The sequence below is a fragment of the Moschus berezovskii genome, chromosome 24 (genome assembly GCF_049115385.1).
Source record: "Moschus berezovskii isolate FMDL1 chromosome 24, NW_MosBer_1.0, whole genome shotgun sequence".
Classification (NCBI taxonomy): domain Eukaryota; kingdom Metazoa; phylum Chordata; class Mammalia; order Artiodactyla; family Moschidae; genus Moschus; species Moschus berezovskii.
The window spans coordinates 44,577,681-44,600,798 of record NC_142483.1 but is presented as its reverse complement, the minus strand read 5'-3'; the positions used below and the strand labels follow the sequence as shown (position 1 = coordinate 44,600,798).

General features: G+C 52.9%; 2 protein-coding genes across 22 annotated transcripts; both read right to left on the bottom strand.

Annotated features, from left to right (window-relative positions):
- Positions 1-13: 13 nt before the first annotated feature.
- On the bottom strand, positions 14-11,855 carry IL17RC (interleukin 17 receptor C). Of its 21 annotated transcripts, none has more exons than XM_055414436.2 (19): positions 11,452-11,849; positions 11,159-11,180; positions 10,831-10,983; positions 10,482-10,553; positions 10,281-10,390; positions 9,535-9,646; positions 9,235-9,279; positions 7,589-7,728; positions 7,306-7,365; positions 5,529-5,583; positions 5,261-5,442; positions 5,122-5,172; positions 3,416-3,461; positions 3,156-3,277; positions 2,825-2,944; positions 2,253-2,301; positions 904-999; positions 760-798; positions 14-669 (listed from the first exon to the last, which is right to left on the bottom strand). In XM_055414436.2, exons 1-19 carry the CDS (start codon positions 11,554-11,556, stop codon positions 38-40), a joined length of 2,211 nt encoding a protein of 736 aa, XP_055270411.1. In that variant the 5' UTR covers positions 11,557-11,849; the 3' UTR covers positions 14-37. The 21 variants fall into 21 exon arrangements, with proteins under 21 accessions (XP_055270411.1, XP_055270417.1, XP_055270416.1 ...); XM_055414442.2 differs by having other exon boundaries at positions 14-666; positions 2,825-2,884; positions 11,452-11,830; XM_055414441.2 differs by having other exon boundaries at positions 2,825-2,884; positions 11,452-11,820.
- Positions 11,856-12,466: 611 nt separating this feature from the next.
- On the bottom strand, positions 12,467-23,089 carry IL17RE (interleukin 17 receptor E). The gene is made up of 16 exons (XM_055414454.2): positions 22,738-23,089; positions 22,391-22,406; positions 21,703-21,825; positions 20,978-21,075; positions 20,561-20,720; positions 20,327-20,466; positions 19,355-19,423; positions 18,199-18,265; positions 17,060-17,235; positions 16,932-16,979; positions 16,802-16,850; positions 16,481-16,629; positions 14,770-14,838; positions 14,244-14,295; positions 14,063-14,161; positions 12,467-13,570 (listed from the first exon to the last, which is right to left on the bottom strand). The coding sequence occupies exons 1-16, from the start codon at positions 22,867-22,869 to the stop codon at positions 13,014-13,016; spliced, it is 2,004 nt and encodes a 667-aa protein (XP_055270429.2). The 5' UTR covers positions 22,870-23,089; the 3' UTR covers positions 12,467-13,013.
- Between the last annotated feature and the right edge of the window lie 29 nt (positions 23,090-23,118).

Sequence of the window (23,118 nt, the reverse complement as noted above, 5' to 3'; positions counted from 1 at the left end):
GAGGAGACACGGGTAGAAAAATAGCGTCTGACTTTATTCAAGTCCTGTCTCCCGCCTCAGGCCCCATTCCGCGTCCTCTCCCCGGGACCCCCGGGGCCCGGAAACAGCTATCCAGGGCGGGCTGCAGGGCCCGGGACACTTGCTCCGCTCTCTCCGCGAGCCGCCGGGGGCGGGGGGCGGCGGACCCCTGCAAAGTCCCCAGAAAGTCGGGCAGCTGTGAGGGCAAAGAGAAGACTGGCACGCTGCGGAACAGGGCGGGCACGGCGTCCGCGGGCAGCAGTTTGTCAAAGTAGGCCCCGACGTAGCGGCCGGGCGCGCGGCCCTGCAAGAAGTCTGGCAGCACGCAGCTGAGCGAGGCGGCGAAGGCATCGTGCGGGCCATGCGCCCTGGGCGCCGAAGTGGCATCCTGCAGCCACTCGCGGCACAGCGCCACGGCCCCGGGCGAGAAGAGCAGGACCACCACACCGCCCTCCTGCAGGGTCCGGCGCCGCTGCGCGTGGAACCAGGCCAGAGCTCCCTGTGCGCTCAGATCGCGGCGGCTCCACAAGTCCACGGCCACGCGCAGCGGCAGCTGGCACAGCGCCGAGGCCAGGGCGCCCACTAGGCGCTCGAAGCTCGCGTCATCCGCGGAGTAGAGGAGAAGCGCCGCGCGGCTCCGGACGGCCACTGCTGGAGAGAACAGAGCGGGAAGGAGACGTGAGCTGGCCCGAGGCCCGGCCCGCTGGGGGCGGCCCCCGCCCCGCTCTTGCTCACACTCACCCCCCGCGCGGATGTCCTCCTTCAAGAGCCTCAGCCACCCTGCGAGGGGAGAGGAGCGGAGGCAGCCGGTTAGCCCGGTCCCCGCTTTCTCCTGGCCAACTTCCAGTCCTGCCCCTGGGGAATGGGGAGCTGGGAAGCGCTCACCTTTCACATGGTTCATTTTGACAAGAAGGAGAAGGAAAACCACAGCGACCAAGAGTAAGCAGGCCAGCCAGACCAGGGCCCAGCGCTGGTGGATGTCTAGGAGAATGAAGGGAGAAGATGGGCTTGTTAAGAGACCCCCACTTCACGAAGGAGAAAAACTGAGGCTCAGAGAAATGAAGTGAGTTGCCCAAAGTCAGAGCTCATAGGGTCAGAGTACAGGGTATGAACACAGATCAGTCTACTTGGGTGACCTAGGATAAGTGACTTCACCTTCCGCCTCAGTTCTCACCTGTGGAAAATTGAGATAACAATGGTATCTACTTCATAGGATTCTTGTGAGGACTATATGTTTTGATCCACATAAAGCACTGAACATAATGCTGGGTGGATATAGTAAGTGGTCAGATGTCAGCTAAGATTATTGCCCCCACTCCAAGGCTAGGGTTGCTGGACTCTTGACCTCACTCTCTTGGATGACTGCAGCAGCCTTCTATCTGGTGTCCCTGACCTCTTTCCTTTTTGCCTCTAACTCATTACCACATAGGTCAGTTCGTAAAGAATCCACCTGCGATGCAGGAGACCCCAGTTCGATTCCTGGGTTGGGAAGATCCTCCAGTATTCTTGGGCTTACCTTGTGGTTTAGCTGGTAAAGAATCCACCTGCAGTGTGGAGACCTGGGTTTGATCCCTGGGTTGGGAAGATCCCCTGGAGAAGGGAAAGGCTACCCACTCCAGTATTCTGGCTGGAGAATTCCATAGACTATACAGTCCATGGGGTCCCAAAGAGTAGGACACAACTGATTGACTTTCACTTTCATTACCACATGGCAGCCTGAGCTCTTTTTAAATGCAAATTTGATTATAGCCTTTCAGGAAGTTCCTGCTATTCTTAAAATAAAATCCAAATTGGTTACATTGGTTCCCAAGGCCCTACAATGGCCCCCATGTCCTCATCTCATGAAAGAGGTCTACCTCTCAAAACACAATCACACTGGCCACCTTGGAGTTACTCAAAAAATCACCCAGGGTCTTCACAAAAATGCATCTTTACCCACTCCCTTCATCTAGCTCAGCCTTCAGAGTTCACTTCCAACCTTTCCCCTGAACTCGCCTGACCTAGGTCAGCTCCCCTCTATAAGCATTCAGGGCTTTGGACACTGGCATGAGGACAAAGATGGTGTCTCTGGTGATGCTGGAATCACCAGATTAGTTTGTGAATTAATGAAGGAATTACCCTCTGGTTGATCTTAGCCAGGGAAGGACAAGGCTATTGTGTGTGCTTCCCTGGGAATGGTCCCCGTCAAGATTCCAGCTCCCGGTACAGATAAGGGAAGTTCTTGTAATACTCACACTTGTCCATGGGGCAGGCCCAGAGTGCTCCCAGGTCATTGTCCCACAACTGTAAGATACAAACAAAAGCAAATCCAGGGCCCCAGCTTGGTGTTCCACACCCACCAAGTTCCAGTCCCAAATTTGCAGCCTTGACCATTCATATTTCCCCCTACACACAGCAGGTTGCCACAAGCTGCTCTGCTTTGCTAATGCTGTGCCTGTTTTCTGGACTGTGCCTTCCTCCTGGTGCCAGAACTGGTCCACAGGAAGAGACCCTTCCTTGAATGTCCCCTGGAACCCAAAGCTTAACACATTGGTTATTGACTGTCTTAACCCAGTGGTTATCTGTTTGCTGGTTTCTTACCCAGCAGTGATCAACTTGGGGACAGTGGCTCAACCCTTAGCTTCCCCTGGGCTGGACAGAAAAGAAGCACATGGATGGCTGGGTGCTAAAGGACAGTGAGGAGGACCGTGCCCCAGAAGGGTTCTCACCCTTTCCTGTTAGGCACAGGAAGAGACAGAAGTTTAAGACAGGGTTTGAAGCCTGTTGCCTTTTGGTATTGGGAAGGGCCCTCCTGCCACCTACCTACCTGTAGACACTGGCCCGACTGCACGTCTTGTAGTAACTGCTCTCCAAGGCGAGCTGCCCTCTGCCAAGCCAAGGAGTGGGGGCTGTCACCTAGAGGCACCACATCTAGGAGACCACCAGGCTACAGGCAGGCAGAATAGTGGGGGGGGCGGTGGCTGGGAGACTTTTGAGAGGCCAATGAGAACAAGGTCCAAGTCTAAGTCACCCCTACATTCCCAGAGACCAGACAGGGCTTGGCTCGGAGGAGGGGAATGTGAAGAGAGTGAAAATTTGAGGTCAGGTGTGAAATGGAGTGGGGAAAGGGACATGGAGGAGGGCCCGCCATCCCTCACCGTGGATGCCCTGCTGAGCAGTGGGGTGCAGCCACTGGGTTCCAAGGCACAGAGGGAACCATTGTCCTGGGGGCCTCGTGTCTCCACCAGCAGCATGTCATCCTTGAGGGGCCCCAGGGAGTCTGGAAAGGGTGAGAGCCCACTGAGTTAGACCCAACCCAACCCTGCTCCATGCCTGACCTTCACCCCAGGAGCTGGCGCTTCCTGGGTTCACCCCATTGCAGTGGCCTTACCCCAGCCTCCCCCGAGGTCCCACTCACCAGCCCACAAGCACTCTTGCAGCTGTAGCTTCTCCCAGGTGCTCACCTGCTCAGAAGAGCCAGATTTAGAGACACGAGGAAAAGAGAAGCTGAGGCCAGAAAAATCAGAAGAGAAGGAAGGAGAGACAAGGGGGAGGCCTGTCAGGTTGGGGGAGGCGGCGGTCTGGACTCTGGACCTGAACTTAGGCAGATCTAGGTTCAAGGCTGGTTAATGAGGAATCACTCCATCTTTCTCAGCCTCAGCCTTGTGAGGTTATCTGTGCTAAAGGTCCTGACAGCCCTAAACTGCTTCCCCATTTAATCTCTAAACTGTGTCTGAATTTTTTTGTGACCCCATAGACTGTAGACAACCAGGCTCCTCTGTCCGTGGGATTTCCCAGGCAAGAATAGTGGAGTGGGTTTATTTCCTTCTCCAGGGGATCTTCCTAACGCAGAGATCAAACTTATGTCTCCTGCATTGGCTGGCAGATTCTTTACCACTGAGCCACCTGGGAAGTCCAGCCCTAAATTACCTCTTTTCATTTCTTTAAAAAAATAAAATTTGTTTTTGATGTGGACTATTTTTAAAGTCTTTATTGAATGTTACAGTATTGCTTCTGTTTGGTGTTTTGGTGTTTCAGCTGCAAGGCATGTGGAATATTAGTTCCCCAACGAGGGATCAAACTTGCACCCCCTCCACTGGAAGGCAAAGGCTGAACCACTGGACTGCCAGGGAAGTCCCTACTCTTTTCATTTCTGATAGCACTTTATATACTCCCTTCTCACCTGAACATCTTTTCAAAGAAGCCTCATCTGACTGCACCTCTTGAAATTGCGACTACAACCCTCCTTTATCCTTCCCCATCTTTTTCTATAGCAATTATACACATTTATAACAGACTATGTAATTTACCGGAGAAGGCAATGGCAACCCACTCCAGTACTCTTGCCTGGAAAATCCCATGGACGGAGGAGCCTGGTAGGCTACAGTCCATGGAGTTGCGAAGAGTCAGACATGACTGAGTAACTTCACTTTTCACTTTTATGCATTGGAGAAGGAAATGGCAACCCACTCCAGTGTTCTTGCCTAGAGAATCCAGGGACGGGGGAGCTTGGTGGGCTGCTGTCTATGGGGTCACACAGAGTCGGATACGACTGAAGTGACTTAGCAGCAGCAGCAGCATATAATTTACTCATTATGTCTGTTGTCTGTCTTTTTCTATTAGAACATAAGCTCTCTAAAGGTGGGAATATTTATTGGTTTTATTCACTGACACAGCTATCCCAAGAGCCTAAAACAGTGCTTGGCATAGAGCAGTTGCTCAATAAATCTTGAATTAATATTTTTATAACCACCCTTTGAAGTTGTAAACCTGCCCATTTCTCCAGGTAGGGAAATGGGATAATTATAGCAATTATCAAAGCAGCTAAGGTTTGCTGAACATTTAGTTTGTGCCAGTCACCAAGATGAAGCACTTATTTAATCTTCACAACCACTCTATGAAGTAGTTACTATCATCCCCATTAAATACATGAGGAGACTGACATTCAGACAGGTGAAGTGCCCAGGCTCCCATGCCATGCACTGCTAAAGTAAATAGTGGAACTCCTAAAGAGGAAGCCGGTAACCACTTTGCTCCAGGGACCCAAGCATAAAGTGGATCCAGAAGACTGGGGGTCCGTGCAGGTCCTGTCCCCAGCTCAGCTCTCTGGCGCCCCCTTCTTGCCTGGACACAGATGTTGGGGTGGCCTTTCAGCAAGGGGAACTCAAGAACCTTCTGTGGAAAGAGGGTAATGCATGAGGTCATGAAAGTGGGCTCCTGGGCTCCCCTTCCTTCCCCAGGAACCTCCTGCCGCTTCACTTACATTCACAGTAACATTTTCTCGGGGCAGCGGCGGGACCAGCGGCAGGCAGGGGCCCCCATCCAGTGCCTGCCAGCACAGAGTGGCCTCGGCGGGCAGTGAGCACGGAGCATCTAGCCGCCAGCCCCGCGGGGGAAGCAGCTGCAACCGGGCAGCGCGCCAGAGGTTTCGGTGTGCGCGGGGGTCTGCAGGCAGAGGACCAGGTCACTGCACTGCTCACCAGTAGGTCCCTCCCGCACTGCTCCCGCCCTGGCAGGACCTGTTCACTCACCCTCCCTAAAGGGGCATATGCTGGTCCTGACAGAGTCGGGCTCCAGAGGCCACACCTAGAAAGGAAAGAGAGCTCTGCTGGTCAGTTCAACCCAGCCAACCCTCTGCTTAAAGCCCTGGGGATGCATTCATTCAGCCCCAAACAGTCAGCCCTCCCTGGCCCTCCTTATCCACTTTCCCTCATCCTCAGATCAGAAATATTTGGGGAGAAAATTCCAGAAAGTTGCAAAAAGCAAAACTTGAATTTGTCTACAGGAAACTGTTTACATAGCATTTAGGTTGTATTCGGTATTATAAGCAATCTGGAAATGATTTCAAGTATATGGAAGTATGTGAGTAAGTTATATGTAAATACTGCACCATTTTATCTCATATAAAGGACTTGAGGATCGCAGACTTTGGTATCCACAGAAGTCCTGGAACTAATCCCTCTAGAATACTGAATATAGAGGGAGGACGTATTTCACAAACATATGGTCTTCTTGTTCTCTGCAAAGTCCTAAAATTGGACACATTTATTCTTTCAGCAATCCCCATGCCAACATCTGGAAACATCTTTACTCAACAACTTTTTAATGAGTGCCTATGTGTCTTAGCGCTGTGGCAGGCATAGGGACATTTGACAGTTAAATCCATACTTTGTGAGAACACACTACTTGCCAGGCACTGTGCTAAGTGTGAAGGACACATACATTTATTCTCCCAATAGACTTTCTAAGTGCACCTGATCTTGGCTTAGCCTTGTTCTAAGCACAAGAGAAATAGGATGAATTATCCAGCAAACCTTTAAGAGCACCTACTATGTCGCAGGCATTGTGCTTGGCAATGACAACATTTATGTCACGGCAAACATTTCATGAGTGTCTGTTCTATGTCCTAACACTGTGCTAAGCAGCAGAGTTTCATGCATTCATTCATTCATTCATTCACTTAACAAACTTGATCAGCACCCACTACATGCCAAGCATTATGCAAAGCTCCAGGGAAATTACTAACTTTGAATAGATTATTATTTCCTTGCCTTCAGGGAAATTACAGATTCACAGTTGTAGTAAGAATAAAATATGTATACAGATTAATAAATCAAGCACTCCATTTACTGAGGATTTGTCTTGTGCAAGAAGAGACAGGTGCCCAAATAACAAAAGAAATGATAAATAATGAACAGAAAAGACAGAAATGCAAGAAGATTTGGAGATAGGAGAGGCCAGGAGTTTGAACAAAAGCTTTGGGAAAGATGTAACATTTGAACTGGAAGGATTAGGGTTACACCTAAAGTGAGGGCATTTCAGGTAGTGAGAATGAGAGACGTTAATGTTAGAGGTAAAACAGGGGACCTGATGACCGATTAAATGTACAGTCAGAGGGAGAATGTATTATTATGGCATATATAAGCTGGAAGTGGCACACTTCCTTGTAACAGCCCTCTTAGGCTGGTACTGTTATTCCCATTTTACATACAGGAAACAAGCTCAGAGAGATGAAGTGAATTGTTCAAGGTCACAGAGCTAGGAAATGGCAAGAATCAGGATTCAAATGAGTCTGAGTTCACAACACAGGCTCTACTCTCCAGGGAAGCCCAGAGAGGGAACTGGAGGAGTAGCACAAGCCTTCAAAGGGCAGGAAGAGTGTTCAGGGCATGCGCAAGCAGAAGACACAGGATAGCAAAGGTCAAGCCCCCTCTAGGAGCCATAGATTCCACCAGGAAGGTGAGGACCAACCCACTCACCAATTCCCTGATCCCCTTCCCTGGGCCCCCAGCCGGACTCGGCTCCTACCTGAATACAGAGGCAGGGGACCAGGTCCGTGTGGTTCAAGGTAATGGTCTGTGGCCCAGTCTGTGGGACAAGTAGAAGGGGAGAAGCTGGAGAAGATGAGTAGGAGGAAGGCTGCAGGCCAAAGTTAAGGACACTAGGCGGGCAGCTATTCCCCCACCGATGATCCTTGTTTGACTGTGGGTGGCTATGTCCTTTTCAAGGGTCCCCTGTGATAAGGCACTTGCAACCTTAGCATGGGTATCAGCCTACAGCGAGAATGGACTTGGGGAGGGGGAGGCCTCACCAGGTTGCTGTGCCACCAGGGTTTTACAGGGCCCTGGACCTGGTTCCAGTACAGGGAGAGGCCAAAGCGCTGCTCCTCAGAGACGTCCAGCACCAGGCGCACGTCCTCGCCATCTGCAGACACGTTGAGCCAGGGCAGGGCTGTGGGGGGATGCAGAGACAGACATCTTCCCTCACCTCTTCCGCACACCCACGCCTGGGTCATACCCACCCACTGCCCTTTGGAGTTTCCTTCAAACCCCTTAGACTAGGGGGCCCCTGGAGGGCAGAGCCTGTGTCTCCATCGCAAACCAAACTTTGGCCACACCCCAGGATGGAGCCTGTGTAGACCCCAGTAGGGGGTCTGGAGATGGCTCTTCTCCTTGCTTCTCCCTCTGCAGCCAGAAAGTACCCTGTAACCACTAAAATAAAACATTCTCCTCTGCTCAGAACCTTCTGATGCCCGCCCTCACCACCTCACTCCCACAGTAAAAGGGTCCTTACAAAGCCTGCAAGTCCCTCCCGTCTAGCTGCTGTGACCCCTCTAATCTCATTTCCTAGCACTCATGTCCTTTATTAACCTGTTGCAGACACACTGTCCTCCTTACTAATATTTAAACAGACCAGACACACTCCTGCCCCAGGCCCTTCGCACTGGCTCTTCCCTCCATATGGAACCCTCTCCCCTCAGATACGCATATGGCTCCTCCCTTGACTCTTTCAGGTCTTTTGCCTCTTCCCTGAATTTTCTCTGGAGCATTAATTACCATCTAACTTACTGTGTATTTCATACTTCCAAGTGTTTATTTTGTCCTCTGTCACCTCTACTGTGACCCTGACTCCCAGCTAGAATGTCAGCTCTGTGAGGGCAGGGATTTTTTTTTTTTAATTGGTTTATCTCCAGTGCCTAGAGATATTCCTTGGGCAGAATAATCGCTCAATAAACATCTGATGACTAAGTGAATCAAGGTCTACTAAATGAATAAAGACATAAGATCCATGATGTGCATCTGCATATCAAAGCCCTGGTGCTGAGCAGTCTTAAATGAATTACCCAAAGAGGCATCAAGCTTAAGTTTAAGAAACTAAGCAGAAAATGAAGTTGAAATATTTGAAGAGTTCAGAAGCCCCATAGTGTTTCCGTCTTGATGTGGCTGGTAGTTATACAAGTGTACACACATGTAAAAATTAATTGAACTGGAATTAAAATTAGTGCACTTTACAGTTTTCTGTATGTATGGTACACCATGATAAATAAAGTATTTTTAAAAAAGGAACAAAAGTCCAAATAGTGCATGTGAAAAACATCATCAGAACCTTGAGATCCTTAGCCCTTATTTTATGGTTTAAAGCTATTTTTATTTTGATATATGGGGCGGGGGGTTACACCATAATCCTGACCATGCTTTGGGCCTCTGGATGTCCCTGGTATGAATAAATATTTGTTCTGAGGAGTGAGAATTCACCTTTGAAGGCCTGGCACTGAGTAGGAGCTACTGTAGGAGCTGCTGCTGCTGCTGCTAAGTCGAGCTACTGTGTGATAAATGAATGAATGAGCTCTGTGAGCCTTTGGGGTGTGGCAGCCAGACCTGAAGTTGATTCCCAGGGTCCCTCCCACTCCAGAACAAGCCCCTCCCTCTTCCCAGCCTCGCTGGACCTAGCTCCTACCCCAGCAGCTCTGAATGTTGTCCTGGACTTCCAGACCCCTGCAGTCTGGGGAGAGATCACAGAAAAGCCTCCAGTGGGGTTAGGGGCCAAAGAAAGAAGGGGGGCAAACCAACCCCTGGGAAGACTCCCTGTCCCCTCAATACCACCCGTATCTGCTTCAGTGCCCACTGGGGAGGCTGGGGGTGAGAGTGCCTGAGCGAAGTTGGGACAAGGAAGGGGGTGAATGCAGAGGGGCAGTGGCCAGTGGGGAGAGAGACAAGGGGCCAGACTCGGGGCCCCTCGGGCTCTAGGGTCACTTACCAGGGAGCTGCTGCGTGAGATTGAGTTCCTTCTGGTACCTGGGCTGAGTGTAGGACCAGATTTGCACCTCAGCCCCCAGAGCAGCCTCGAAGCAGTCAAAAGCTACAGAGCCCTGTGAGGAGAGGGTGGCGGAAGGCTGGTGGTATAAGGCTCAGGATCCTCTCCATGGACCCTCTCCACTTGCCCTCTGCCCTATTCCCAACCAATTGACTATACTGTTTGGCCCCAAATTCCATCATGAACATGTCCTCAAGGACTCTAGTGCTAAAGTACACACCCTCAGGAGGAGTGGCAGCAGGGTCATTTAAGGGATTACACCCTCCCACTCAGTTAAGGGATTACAAAAGAAAAATCAAACTTTCTGAGCTGGGCATTATACCAGCTATTTTACACATATCAACTCATTTAATTCTCACAACAGCCATGTGAGATAGGACTATTCTTCTTCTTCTTCTTTTTTTTTTTTTGGTGGGGGAGGCACAACTCATGGCTTGTGGGATCTTAGATCCCTGACTAGGGATCAAACCTCAGCAGTGAAAGCTGGAAATCCCAACCACTGGACTGCCAGGGAATTCCCGAGGTGGGACTATTCTTATTCCCGATTTACAGACAAAAAACTGAAGCACAAAGGACTGAAATGACTTGCCCACAGCCCTGCCAAAATCAGGACTTAAACAGATAATGCACGTGAAAGTACTTCATGAATTTCATCTCTAGGAAGTGGTTAGTGTTATTATTTTGCATACCACAGACTGACCAGGCTGCACGAGGGCAGCGGGCACTTGAACCTCCAGCAGGACGCAGTGGGCAGTAGGGTAGGCCTGGAAGGAGAGCACGACGTGGGCCTGGAGAGAGACTGTGAACAACAGGGCGGGGAGGCGGTCAGGCCCAGGAGGCCAGGGCAAGGCTCTGGGCAGGGACAGCTGGGTCGGCCAGTTTCTCCTCACCGTTCCTAGGCTCCTCAAGCTCTGGGTCAGCTGCTCTTCTAAACTCTTCATCTTCAGGATCTTCCCAGTACCCTGGAAGGGCCCGAGAGCAAGGCACAGGTCCAGCCTCGGCTCTGGGTTTGGCTTCCTTCCAGGAAGCTCGGTGCTTGGAAGCAGAGGCGAGGCCTGGGGCCTGGGGGTGGGCAGTGAGACCAGGCTGACTTGGGGGTGTGCACTGGCCAGTGTCCTCCAGGAGAACCTGAGGCTGCCCCGGGCTACCTGAGAGACTCCCCCTACCCTGTCCTCAAGTCCACATCAGATACACTGATGCCAGTGCACCCAATGCCCAGTCACAGGATGACAGGCTCACCGTGCACGGCCAAGTGGACAACCACACGCACACAGAGGTCACAGTCAGTCTCCTCGTGGCACCTCAGCACCAGCTCTGTCTGCAAGCGTGTGGGCACCAGCACGGGGCCTGGGGCGGACACGAGGCTCCCGGGCAGGCAGAGCACGTCACCATCTGCGTGTGAAGGGCAGGGTAGGTGCTGAAGCTGCTCAGACCCAGAGTCTGGTTGCACCTGACACCCCCAGAGGGCCAAGGAGCTTTGGGCTCTCCCCAAGCTGAACAGCTCCCATCCCTCTTCCCTGCTGCCAACACAGGAAGATCTTTCCTCTCTAAAAGTAGAGCTACTCACCCCAGAGGTGGCAGGACAGGCCCTGGGAGAGAAGTAAAGATAAGTCAGAGTTTATGCTTCCAGATCTAACATTCCCTCCGCCGCCGACTCTTTCTCCCTTTTTCGAGTCCCTCCCAGAAGAACTCAGATCTAGCTCTTGCCCCCTCCCCATTCTTCTCTTACTCCATCAGCACCCGACAGACCAGCCAGGGCGGTTCTGACAGGGATGGCGGTGACAGGAGCCAGGCTAGGGCCTCAACGGCCCCAGACCGAATCCGGAGCCTTCCTCAGCCCACCCGGGGCCCCAGACTCACCGGAGAGCAGCGGGCCGTGTCCTGAGGCCCCACAACCCTCTCCAGAGAGAGGACCACGGGGTTCCGGCCCAGAGCCAAGGACAGAAGGAACCAGGGCACAGGCATCTTCCAGGAGCCAGACAGCACCCAGGCCCTGTCCTGGCCGCCCCCCCAAGGGGGGGCAGACACAACACCTCTTCTCCCACTCAGCCGCCGGCCTCGGGGCAGGAGACGCTGGAATCGCTCCTCAGCCTTGGGGTCCCGGCGCTGGCCCGCTGGCGCTCGCCTCTCCCTCGCCTCTCCCGGGAGTCCTGATTCCGGGCCAGTCCCAGCCAGAGTGCTTTCGTTTTGGCTCCCGGCAGGCAGCCGTCTGTTCCTGCCCCTCCCGGTCCCTCCCACCAACACCAGACTTGGGAGCCAGCAGCCCTGGACTGGAGTGGTGGCTCCGTCCCTCCTCCTCTTCCCCTCCTCCTCCTCTGCTGACACCTGGCTGGGAGGGGCGCCTGGAGAGGGTGGTGGCCTAATGGGTGAGTAAGGGAGCTCTTACTCACTCTGGGAGTCCCTAAGGAGGAGGGTTCTGGGCAATCCTGGGGCATTTTCACTTCCCATATGACCCTGGGACTCCAGGTCCCTTCCCACATTCTTCTTGGGTCTCATTGTGGGGCAGGAGCTCTAAAGGCACTAGAAAGTGGGCTTCTCATCACTGCTTGGCTTATGCTGAAGTGTGGGGTCAGGGGGGAGGAACCCAGGACCCACAGGCAGGAAGACAGGGTCCTAATTGCGCTGTGGCCACAGGCTAGCTGCGTGACCATGGACCCACGCCACCTGTTTTCCTTTTTTCTCTCTGAAGAATCACAGTGAGGATCAAGATCTGCAGATCCCTCTTTGCCTTTTCAGAGGCACTGCTTGTGAGAGCGTGACAAACGTGGATGTGGGCGTGGACACAGCGGATCTGGGCCCACAGGATGATGCATAACCACCCCTGGGTAGGGCAATGCTGACCCTTCCCCAGCTCAGCACCCTGGGCACACTGAAGAGGCGACTTGTGTTTCTTAGTTTACCCATCATGCTTTCTTTTATTCATCTTTCTCTCAGTCTCCACTGTCCTACCTCCGCCCCCACCACCCAGGGTCAAAGACTCTTTCCCTGAGTCCAGAGCCCTCCCTCTCTCCAATTGTGGGCAGAGCCCCCGTCTGGAAAAGGCAGATCCTTAGCCCCAAAGGGGTATTCTGCCCTCTCCATCCCCCACTCCGTCTGGAGGCGCCTCCCAGTCAGAACTGCCATCTCTCCTGCCTCCTCAAGCCCTGTCCCAGCCTCTCTGGTGTGGACTGGAGCCTACGTGCACTATTCTCTGGAACTTTTGGAGAGAGGAAGTGTGATGATCCCCACCCACCACAGGACTGAGGTCAAGGGAGTTCTCAGTAAACAGAGACTCTCCCTGAGGGTTCTGAGGAAGCATGAGCACGAGGAAGAGGCTGGACGCTGGGGGAACGTGGGGAACGGGCGGGGACGCTGAGTGAGGGGGTTCCAGCCAGTGCCCCTAGGCCTGTAGTCACAGACATCCTGACTGCGCTGAGCTCTGTTCAGCCTTGGTCGGCAAGTTTGGCGGCCTCCAGTTCCAGCCTGCGGCACAGCTCCACACGACCTCGCAGGCGCGGCCGGGCATTGAAGCAGCCCAGGGTGGTGGCTTCAGTAGAAGCCCGAGCGTCCAGGGCGCGCAGCAGACGCGGCAGGTCGTGCAGCAGGCGGTAGCGGGGCAGGGCGCGCAGGGGCGGGGGAATGTCGCCCTTGGCGCAGAGACGACTAAAGTAAACCAGCAGCAGCAACGGGCGCGGGGCGGCGCGAAGCAGGGCGCGCAGGGGCGCAGCGCGAGGATCCGGGCCGCCGGTGGGGCCGGGGCCGGCGCTGCTCCACAGAAGAACCACGGTGCCCCGCTCCCGCGCCACACGTGACCGCGCCGCCCAGAGCCACGGCAGGGGGCCCACGCGTGCCACCCGCGTGCCCTCCCAAAGGTCCACGATCACGTCGCGCCCGCCGCCCAGCGCGGCCCGCAGCAGTTCAGCAAGTGCTCCCACCAGGCGCCTCTGCGCCTCAGACTCCGCCACGTGCAGCAGCAGCACCGGCCGCGCTCGGCCCGGGCCTGGGGGCGGGAGCAACAGATGAGCAGGGTGGTGGCGGGCTAAAGGAAAATCCAGCCCTCTCCTCCCGGGCCTCGGAGCTACCTGATAGGGTTGAACGTCACCGCCCACCCCCCACCTTCCCTGTTCCTCATCTGCGCCATGGTTGGGTACCCAAGTCAGCTTTAGTCTATAGAGCACCTTTGGGCTAATTTAGATAAAGGTGCCCCGGAAGAGGCAAGGGCCAGGGCGACAGGTGCAGCGCTGGCTGCATTTCCACCCCACTTGCCTCTTGCCTAGAGACGCCGCAGACAACTACCTGCAGAGGGACCTTTGTCCTGCTTTAACCATCTCTGCCCACTAGGGGGCCTAAGGCTAACAGTTTTGGTAAGAGAGGACGGGTGCCCACGCCAGGGAGGAGGCTCTTTGGGAAGGCATTCTGGGCAGGGGAGCAATGGGAGGGCAACTGGCCTAGAAGTCAAGAAAGTCCCCAAGTTACCTCGCAGTGGGCTTACCTGACAGTGGGCGCCGGCACGTGAGAACCAAAACAACTCCCAGTAGGGCGGTGAAGGCCAGCAATGCCAGGATCAAGAGCCCCAGGCGTCTGTGAGAGACTGAGTCAAGCAGGGTGAGGGGAAGCCCAGCTCCTCAGTGCCCAGCCTCCCTCTCACTCCCCGTCCCCTCCCAAGAACTCACCATCTGGACACAAGAGGCGCTTCCAGGCAAACTGGACATCTGACCTCCACACCTGAGAGCACAGAGCCCCCCACTCTTGTGAGCCAGGGTAAACCCTCCTCCCGGGGGAAGCTGAACTGAGGTGGCAGGATGGAGAAGGGGACTCTGGAGAGGGCATTCCTCTAGCACAGCGTCTGGGCCAGCTTTGGCAAACTCAGAAAGTAAACGCAAAGTGGACCAGGGCATACACGAGGAGCTGGAGGGGCACAAGTCCTGACTGAAGTAATCAGACACCACTGAGCTCCCACCCCAATTACCACGTCTGAATGTGGACACAAAGCACCAGGTTTTCTGAGGTTTCAAGAAACGCCGGAAATCAACTTTTTAAAATATGACGTCTCCCACTAATTAAATGGTGGCAACTAATTCCAATTTTAAACACTGTGCTGGCCAAATCAAACATTTTTACTGACTGGATTTGCCCCATGTGCCACCTGTGGCATAGATACCAAGGGTGTGTATGCAGAGTGAGGGCAGAATTCCTTACCAGGACACAGCCTCCTGGCCTCAGGAAGGGAACGATGAGGTCTAGGGTCACTGGGGTTGAGCCCTGAGTCTGTGGGAACAAAGAGCAGAATGACTGTCCCCATAGAGGCAAATCTGGCTCCGTGCAGCCCCTGAGCCTTTGCCCATGTGGTGTTCTTTCCTTCTCCATGCCACCCCCACCCAAATCCTACCAGGCTTAGGGCCAAGTGCCACCCCAACAAGAAGCCTTCCCAGGCTTCATTCCCAGATCCTGCTGATTATTCCCAGATCTGAACTGTGGCACAGAAACACGTTAATCAAGCACTCATCAACAAACATACTCTGAGTACTGACTCTGTACCAAGCCCTGAGGAAACAAGGTGGGCACAGACATTGGTTCTGTCCTCTGGTAGCTCACAAACCAGGAGGTTAATCTCTGCCCTGCAAACCTGGAGGGACAGCTTGTCCACTGGAAAGAATGTAAGCTGTAGAGTCAGGAGACCACAGCTAGCAAAGCCAGGCTTAACTACTGCCTCTGTTGTTCCTAGCAGTGGGATCTTTGCATCAAGATAGACTACCTTCCTCCTTGAGCCTCAGTTTCTTCATCCGTGTATAATGGATAATAATCCTTATTTTACTGGGTTACTGAAAGCCTCAGATGGGAATATGCAGGTGGATGCCATTTATAGTACACAGTGCAGTGTGTATTCGTTTAGTAGTAGTACTTATTTATTACACGATAGGCTCCTTACGGGCAGAGGCTGTGTTACATACTTTTCTTATATCTCCCAGGGCCTATTACAGAGTGGGAACAGAGCAGGCACTGAGTAAATGCATGCTGAACTGATGGTCCTCCATCTACAGGCAGGATGTGGCTTCACCCTGTGTTCTGGGCTTTGGTTAGGGTGGATCAATCTCCATTCCTCCACGCCTTGCCCCAGCCCTTCCTCAGCCCCCATTTTCCAGCCAGCTGTGAGCGGGTATGATACAGTGGCTCTCAAACCATGGTTAAACTCAATGATGTTCCCAGCTCACAGCAATAAAGGAGTCCTTGGATACAGCTCCCTATTTTAGGTCATCCCACATGATTTTGTCTTAAATCTATAGCATTTGCTACCATCTGTCTGCTGGGGAGCCCTCAAAGAATATAAAATGAACAAGCTGTATGTGAGTAAGAAAGAACTGAAAAGAGCGAGCCATGCTTAGTCAGCTTGGTGCTGTGGTTTTGCGGATACATTCGATGGTGGTTTTTATGTCAGATACACAGAAGAGAGTCTGCTAGTTAGCTGTTTTTAGTTCACATGATAGAGTTAAATCTGTCAGTGGTTCACAGTATTCTGCAAAGAGCACTTCAGCTTCCTGGAGCTCTGTCTCCCAGAGACAGAGAACTCCTGCCAGATGCCTTGTGGAGGCAGGCAGGGGTGTGGAGGACAGCTGGTTCAGGAGAGGGCATCAGTACAAAATGTGGTGGCAGTTGGAGTGGGTCAGAGAGCTGCTGGGAGTGGGAGGGCCAGCCTCTTGCCTATTTATCCCTGTTGGTTCAGAAATGGAAAGGCCTAGAAACTGCTCCATCGAAGACTCCACTGACTGGCAGAGGAGGCAGCTGAATACAGGCTTATCAAGTCACAAGTCATTAAATCAGGAGATGCTGTAAGTCAGATATTTGCTTGCCTCTCCCTGATGTGCTCTAATCAATAGGTCCCAGTGGGAGCCAAACCCTGGCTAGGCCATACCTGGCTGACGCTGTACACGGGGGGCACCACGCTGTCCTGCCCCAAGCCTGGGTGGCTCCAGGCAGCACTGAAGGTGACATGCGTCCTTGAAGAGAAGTGAAGGACCACCTGCTGGGCCTGGGTATCCATGCTCACATTCCAGGATGGGGCTGAATGGGGGGGGGAGCATCAGGTGAGAGATGATGTTTCTGTGGGAGGTGACAGGAGCTGGACTGCAGTTGACAGAGAACTCTAGGGCAGGGATAGATTTGGCTTCATCACAGGTGTGTGAGGGTGAAATGGTGGGAGAGGGGTCCCAGCCAGGGTCACTTATTGGCTCACCGAATGTCCGGTGGGGGCATTCAACGTGGCTGCTGTTTCCAAAAGAGAACTGAGAAATCCAAGAATGGCAAGTCAGCAAGCTCCAGGCACCAGGCACACCCTTCCCGGCCCCTGTTGCCCATGCTGGTACCTTGAAGCAGAGCTGGGGATGCAAGTCCACTTTCTCCACGACGTACCACTGTGGGGGAAGAAGAGAGTTGAGAGCAGGGCCCCAGGCCCTAGCCCTGCTCGCCTAGGCCCTAGGAAGGCCTGACTCACCCCCTCTGACTCTCGAGCCATGGCATTGGGGAGGTCTTCGCAGAGGGGGGGCCAGCCCCGCCTCTGGCACAGGGAGGCCTCCAGCTTCAGTGGGCAGCGGAGTGTCACGGCCATGACCATCTGATTGTGCTGGCTGTGGTCAGTGAAGTTCATTGACTCCCAGAAGTCTGAGCCATCTGCGCAGGCAGCGGGGGCAGAGAGTGAGGCCCAGGAGGCCTGAGACTGATCCCGATCCCCAGGGCATCAGGAGGTGATATTTCTGAAGGAGCCTGGCACAGCCACGGTCTGCCGAGGTGATAAAGGAGCATGCCGCTTCCAGCCCCTCCTGTTACCTTTTATATTTAGCTCTCTCCTCTCCTTCTTGCGCCTCCTTTCTGGTCAACTCCTTGCTGCTCCCCAAACTCAAAATCTTCATATCTTTTCTTACATTTCTCTCAGAATTAGGAATGCTTTATCCTCCATTCTCTTCTTTCTAAATCCTGCCCTTTTTGAGCCCAACTCAGGTGTCACCTCCTTTAGGAGACCTTTTCTATTCAACCACCATGGGCTTCTCCCTCCCCTGAGACAACCATCATGGGCTTCTCTGTCCCCACAGGTCATGTCCTATAGCCTACTCTTTAGTTAAAATCCTGCCCTGGACCATAGGCTGCTTGGTGCTACTGTCACGTTTGAGCATCCTGTCTCTGCAATTTGGGCTCAATGATATGCATAGATGTCACCAACCACTTTCACATATAATATTGAATTCCAGTCTTATAAGGAGTTGGAAAGTAAGGCAGGGCATGTATTATTATTTCACAGATGAGGAAACTGAGGCTCAGAGAGGAATGAGTAGCAGAGCTGGGATGTGAGCCCAGGTCTCCTGATCCGCCCTCTTAGGACACTGCCTCCTGGGGTGGATATTTCTGAACCTTTCACAGTGCCTAGGACAATGTTCAACAGTCTGATTTAGCAGACATGGTAGTCCATGACTTGCCTCCACACTGATTCCAGAGAAAGTGCCTCATGCTTTCTGCGGACTTCCTCCCACACCAGTGTAGCGGGTGTGCATGTGCGTGCATTTGTGTGTATGTACGTGTGTGTGGGATAGAGACAGAGAGAAGGTGAGCATGCACAGGAGTCACATGAGCAGCACTCACAGGCTTCAGGCTGGCCCTGGAAGGGACATTTTTTGCGCCTCACGGTGTCCTCTTGCAGATAGGATGCCTGTGGGAGAAGGGAACAGGGATGGAGGTCAGAGGACTGGCTTTCCTGACATCACTCAGACTTGAAACTCATTCTGGCTTGACTTTGCCTGGACAAAAGCTGCCTGAGCTGGCTGGGCACCAAGGAGGGGAGCTGTGTGGGGTGCGGGCCAGGGTGGAGGCGCTTGGGGAGGAACTCCGGACTATAGGAGCGAGATCAGTGAGGGAGGGGTTGAGTCCTCTTCTCTGGGAGAGGAGAACCTAGCCCCAGAAAGAGGCAAATCATGAGGTCCACGTTCCTCAACTTCTGCCTTCCCAGGAGCCCATTCTCAGCGATTCCCAAGCTGCCAAGTGCCCTGCCGGGCCTCTCCCCCCAACATCCAGTGGTTGGACCCCTGGCAGGTGCTCCTCATTACATGTCTCTGCCTGTACCTTCCCTTTCATCTCCTTCCCGGGAATAAGGCCCCCAGACTCTTCTGTCTAGCCCAGAGGAGCCTTTTTTCAAAAATGTATTTATTTATTTGGCTGTGCTGGGTCTTAGTTGCAGCACGTGAGATCTTCAGTTGCAGCATGTGGGACCTAGTTCCCTGACAATGGATCAAACCCTGGACCCCTGCATTGGGAGTGTGAAGTCTTAGTCACTGGACCACCAGGGAAGTCCCTTAAAAGCAGTCTTAATGCTAGGCCCCCTCAGCCCTACAGGCAGAGGAGGAGGGCTGCCACGTAGGGCTAGTGGGAATGGCACTTCTGGAGCCATATGCAACCTTGCAGTGGCCATGAGCCTTCACCCTAACGGCTCAGGACACCCAGTGAAAGCAGCTGTCTATTCTGCTCTGTGGGTAAGCTGAGGCTGGGTCTCAACAAAAGCAAGCTGGGTTTGGGTGGGGCTGAGGTTGGAATCACCCCCAGGAATATACCATGATCAGCAGGACACGTCCACCCCTGACCCAGCGTTAGGCTCACTGTTAGGCTGGCACCAGTCTCCCCCAACATCTCATTAATAACAGCCCTTTTAAAATTGGACTCAATGGAGATACACTTGACCAACAGTGCTGTCTGAGTGGCCTAGGAGTGGAGCCATGGACCACCCACACCTTTTTCCTCTGCTTACCTCGATGCACAGACAGGGCAGAAGGAATTCATAAGGCAGGTCTACAGTGCGGCCCCCAGGCACAATTTTCTGTGGACAGTTCAGCAAGGGGAGAGATGAAGAGGGGCCTGAGAAAGAGCAGAGGCACCCTGGACAAGGGCAGGAAGAATCTGGGAACTTACCCACCATACATCCTGCTTTTCCTCTTATCTGAGGCTTATTTCTTTCACTGACAAATTTCTTCTCGGGGGTCTCTGTCCTGTAGTCTGACCATCTGCTCTAAGTGTCTCAATACATGGAATGGGGGGAGGGAGGAGTTGGGGAAAGGAATATACATTTATTGAGCCCCTACTGTATGCTGGGAGGGTGCTAGGTGCTAGAAGCACCAATTCAATGCATTAAATGCTAGCATCATGATGATGTCGGGAGGCATCATCATCATTTTAAATGTGGAAAGCTGAGGGACTTGGGTACAGCATCAGTCCCTGCAAATGGCTCCAACTGTATACAAGAGTATCCATGACAACTGGAGGTTGAGGTGGGATGTCAGGCCGTTGGCTGGGAGAACAGGAGACATCTCATTCTCTGAGGAGCAGTGACAAAAGAGAGGGAGATTGAAGGGTATCAAGACAGATGTGACCAATTTATTACTTTCTCAGGGAAACCAACTTCTTGGTGGAACTGAAAAGGCAATCTGAATCTCACTGAGGATCATTGCACTGAGGTTAAGTGCCATATCCCTTACCTTGCTAGGCATTCATGGTTGTCCCAGGTCTCAACCCCCTCTTTCCTTCCTCTCCTGCCAGGAGACATGGTCCCCTGCATTCTCTCTCTAGTTCAAAGAAGTCTTCCTGATAGGCACTTCAGACTTGTAAGAAGTCTTGGACAATTACCATTCCTCTCTGGGCCTCAGTTTCCTCACCTGTACAATGGGTAGGTCCTTTGGCTCCAGCCCTGTGTGATTTGGCTTTATGGGCAGAAGGCAATCCATACCTGGGCATCGAAGGGATGGCTCAGGTCCTCGCACTCCAGTGCCCACTGGTGGCAAAGACGCACACTGACCTCTGGGCCTGGAGGAATGGTCACTTGAATAGCCCTTGTGTCAGGCAGCAAGTCAAAGGAGAACTCAGGTCCTAGAGAGAAGGGGGATTTGGTGGCCTTGTCTCTTGGCCTTAGCACAGGCAGCACGACTTGGCTCCACCATCTCCAGTTACACGATGTGCCTACCTCCAAGCTTTCGTGAGCCGGATCTGGAGAGACCTTCCCCTGCCTCTGGATCCACAGGCTGGGTTCTTTTGGAGCGCAGCCCCGTGTGGGAGGTATCTGGGGACGGGCTGGAGTTGCGATGGCCCTTCTCAGACAGGCAGCAGCTACTCAGCAACTTCCTCTGCAGGCAGACAGCAAGTTTGGCCTCAGGGCAGGAATCAGGAACTCTGGCTTCTATTCCTGTCTATGGCGCAGCCCGGGGCAGGACAGGCAAGCTGCACAACATTTAAGCTTTAGTGTCCCTAACTGTGTAATGGACAGAATAGTCTACTTCAGTTCCACGCTTTCCCTCTCTCTTGGGTGACTGGAGAACAGGAGAGGCCAGAAAGGGAAGGGCTGTGGGGCATAGGGCAGGGCTGGAATTGGCAGGGAGATTACCTGAGCAGACGCTGGCATCCTGTGTCTCCTACAGAACCAAAACTTGTAAGGCTTTCTGGATTTCTGCACTAGGAGGTGGAGCCAACCCCATTGAAGACCTGCACAGAGAACAATACATTTACTATCCAGCTCTTCACAGTCCCTCCCCTATCTGAAGATGTGACCTGGTGTTGGACAATCCATCATTTTACATCAGGGAGGGTAATGATCCCAAACTTCTATAGTCCTGAAAGTTATGATACAATCAAAGAGAATTAATTTCTTAAGTAGAGAAATATCTATGTGTATACAAATATTCATAGTAGCATTATTTGTAACAGTGAAAAATTATAAATTGTCGATTCTTAAGAAGTGTGTGGAAATTTAGTATGTCCCAGGCACTGAGGTAGGCAAGAAAAATGTAAAGTTAAATAAGATCTGTCTGTTCTTTCTTATAAGACAGATCTTGCCTTACAACTAGAACGTAATAATAATAAATTCATAGAACTGAAATATTTTAATCCCAAGAATTGGTACCAGCTGAAAGGAGAAACACCTTCACAAAATGATACAACAGAACTCATCAGTATGAGTCACAGTATGCTATTTCAGGATGGCCAAAGTCTCTGCTGAGGTTGACAACAGGACCAACATCTCTTCTAGTATGATAGATTTTACTTGGCTCACCCCAAATTCCCCCAATTCCCATCTCCACTAAGAATGGCCCAAAGCGCTGTTTCTCATACCTGAGGGACCTGACACCAGATGCAGGCACCAGCAGTGGGGACAGTGGCAGTACCAAGCACACCAACGTTTTGGGGAGAGGGGAGGGGCTGACTGGGTATGGTGAGAAATCTGGGCAGAACTTCCTGTGACAGAAGAAAAGGAAATCAGACGGTAAGGTCCCAGGAGGTCCCTTCTGCCTTAGACAAGTTGGACGTGAAGCTGAGCACTGCCACTTACACCCTGGCCAAGTGACTTGAGGCAAGTTACAGACTCCTGTATGCCTCGGCTTCCTCATTCATAAAGTGGAGCTGCTGTCAAGCTCAAGTAAGATAATGCATAGGAAAATACCTTGTAAAGTAGAAGGTACCGTAAAATAGGAAGGATCATTGTTGTACGACTGACTGGTGAGGGACTAGTCAAGGCGGAGTGCCTGGAGATTTACCTGGCTCTCATTTAATCCTCCCCACAGCTCAAGGACAACAGTTTTCATTGTACAATCATTTCTACTGTGCTGCTGTACCCCTCAGACACCATGCACTGCCTGAAGCCATGTGTGCAGTATGTGGCAGTATTGCAATGCAAATCCAGGCTTGTCCTCGCTCTAAACCATGTGCTTTTCCCTTGATACTATGCCACTTCTTAGGTAGAGAACAAAAAATTAGAATGGAGGAAACAGGGAAGGGGAGCAGGGCAGGGAATGAGACTCACCAGTGAAACTGCCATCCTGAAAGCACAAGGCCCAGTAGGGAAAAGAAAGGACAGAAGTATAATTAGTAGAGGTTCTCACAGGGGTGTTCTCCCTGCAGCCTTGGCCTCGCATCACCTAATTTCGAGACCCGTAAACCAACAGCCCATTGACTCTGGCTTTCTTCTTCCCAGCTCCACCCTGCCCAGGCCCTCGGTGCCCTGGGACTATGGCTATCCCTTCAAGATGGTGTAGAGGACACGCTGATGCTGCCATCAGAGCTTAGGGACCTGGGTGGTAGCAAAGGACAGGCAGGAGAGTGGGGAGTTTTATGAGCCTGTGCGAGCCAGGTGTCCCCACCAGCCCTTACCATGCGGGAGGCCAGTAGACAGCGGGTGCTCCAGCGAGGTGGGAAGGGGCAACCAATCCCAGCGGAGGCAGACAGGCCAGTGAGCAGCTGGAGAAGAGGCAGGAGCAGGGCTGCCAGTCTGGGGCTCCCCATGGGCTTCCGTGGGATCAAGGCGCCCAGTGCATGGCTGCACGGCCCAAAGGTGGGCAGCAGGGCCGGGGCCAGCTTGCTAAGCAGCAGCCAGGAGTGCGGTGCCAGCAGGAGCCCTCGCCTCAGCCTGCCCCTGCCCCGCCCTGCCCCAGAGCTCCTCCTCGATCCCAACCAGCCGGCCAGGCCACATTCCTTCCCCAAGCGCAGGGACTGGGGGACATCTGCCCCTCAGAAAACCCCGCTCCCCTACCT

Bases quoted from the DNA above. Each gene is read 5' to 3' on its own strand.
- IL17RE (XM_055414454.2), bottom strand. From the start codon at position 22,869: ATGGGGAGCCCCAGACTGGCAGCCCTGCTCCTGCCTCTTCTCCAGCTG. The intron at 20,467-20,560 runs GTAGGCACATCG...CCTTCTCTCTAG, and splicing joins CGGCTCACGAAAGCTTGGAG to GACCTGAGTTCTCCTTTGAC. The intron at 16,980-17,059 runs GTGAGTCAGGCC...CTTCCCCCACAG, and splicing joins TGGCTCGAGAGTCAGAGGGG to TGGTACGTCGTGGAGAAAGT.
- IL17RC (XM_055414433.2), bottom strand. From the start codon at position 11,309: ATGGGGAGGGGGCAAGAGCTAGATCTGAGTTCTTCTGGGAGGGACTCG. The intron at 7,729-9,234 runs GTAGGAGCTAGG...ATCCCCCCACAG, and splicing joins CAACATTCAGAGCTGCTGGG to CCCTGCCCTGGCTCAACGTG. The intron at 2,945-3,155 runs GTGAGGGATGGC...GCCTGCCTGTAG, and splicing joins TGCTCAGCAGGGCATCCACG to CCTGGTGGTCTCCTAGATGT.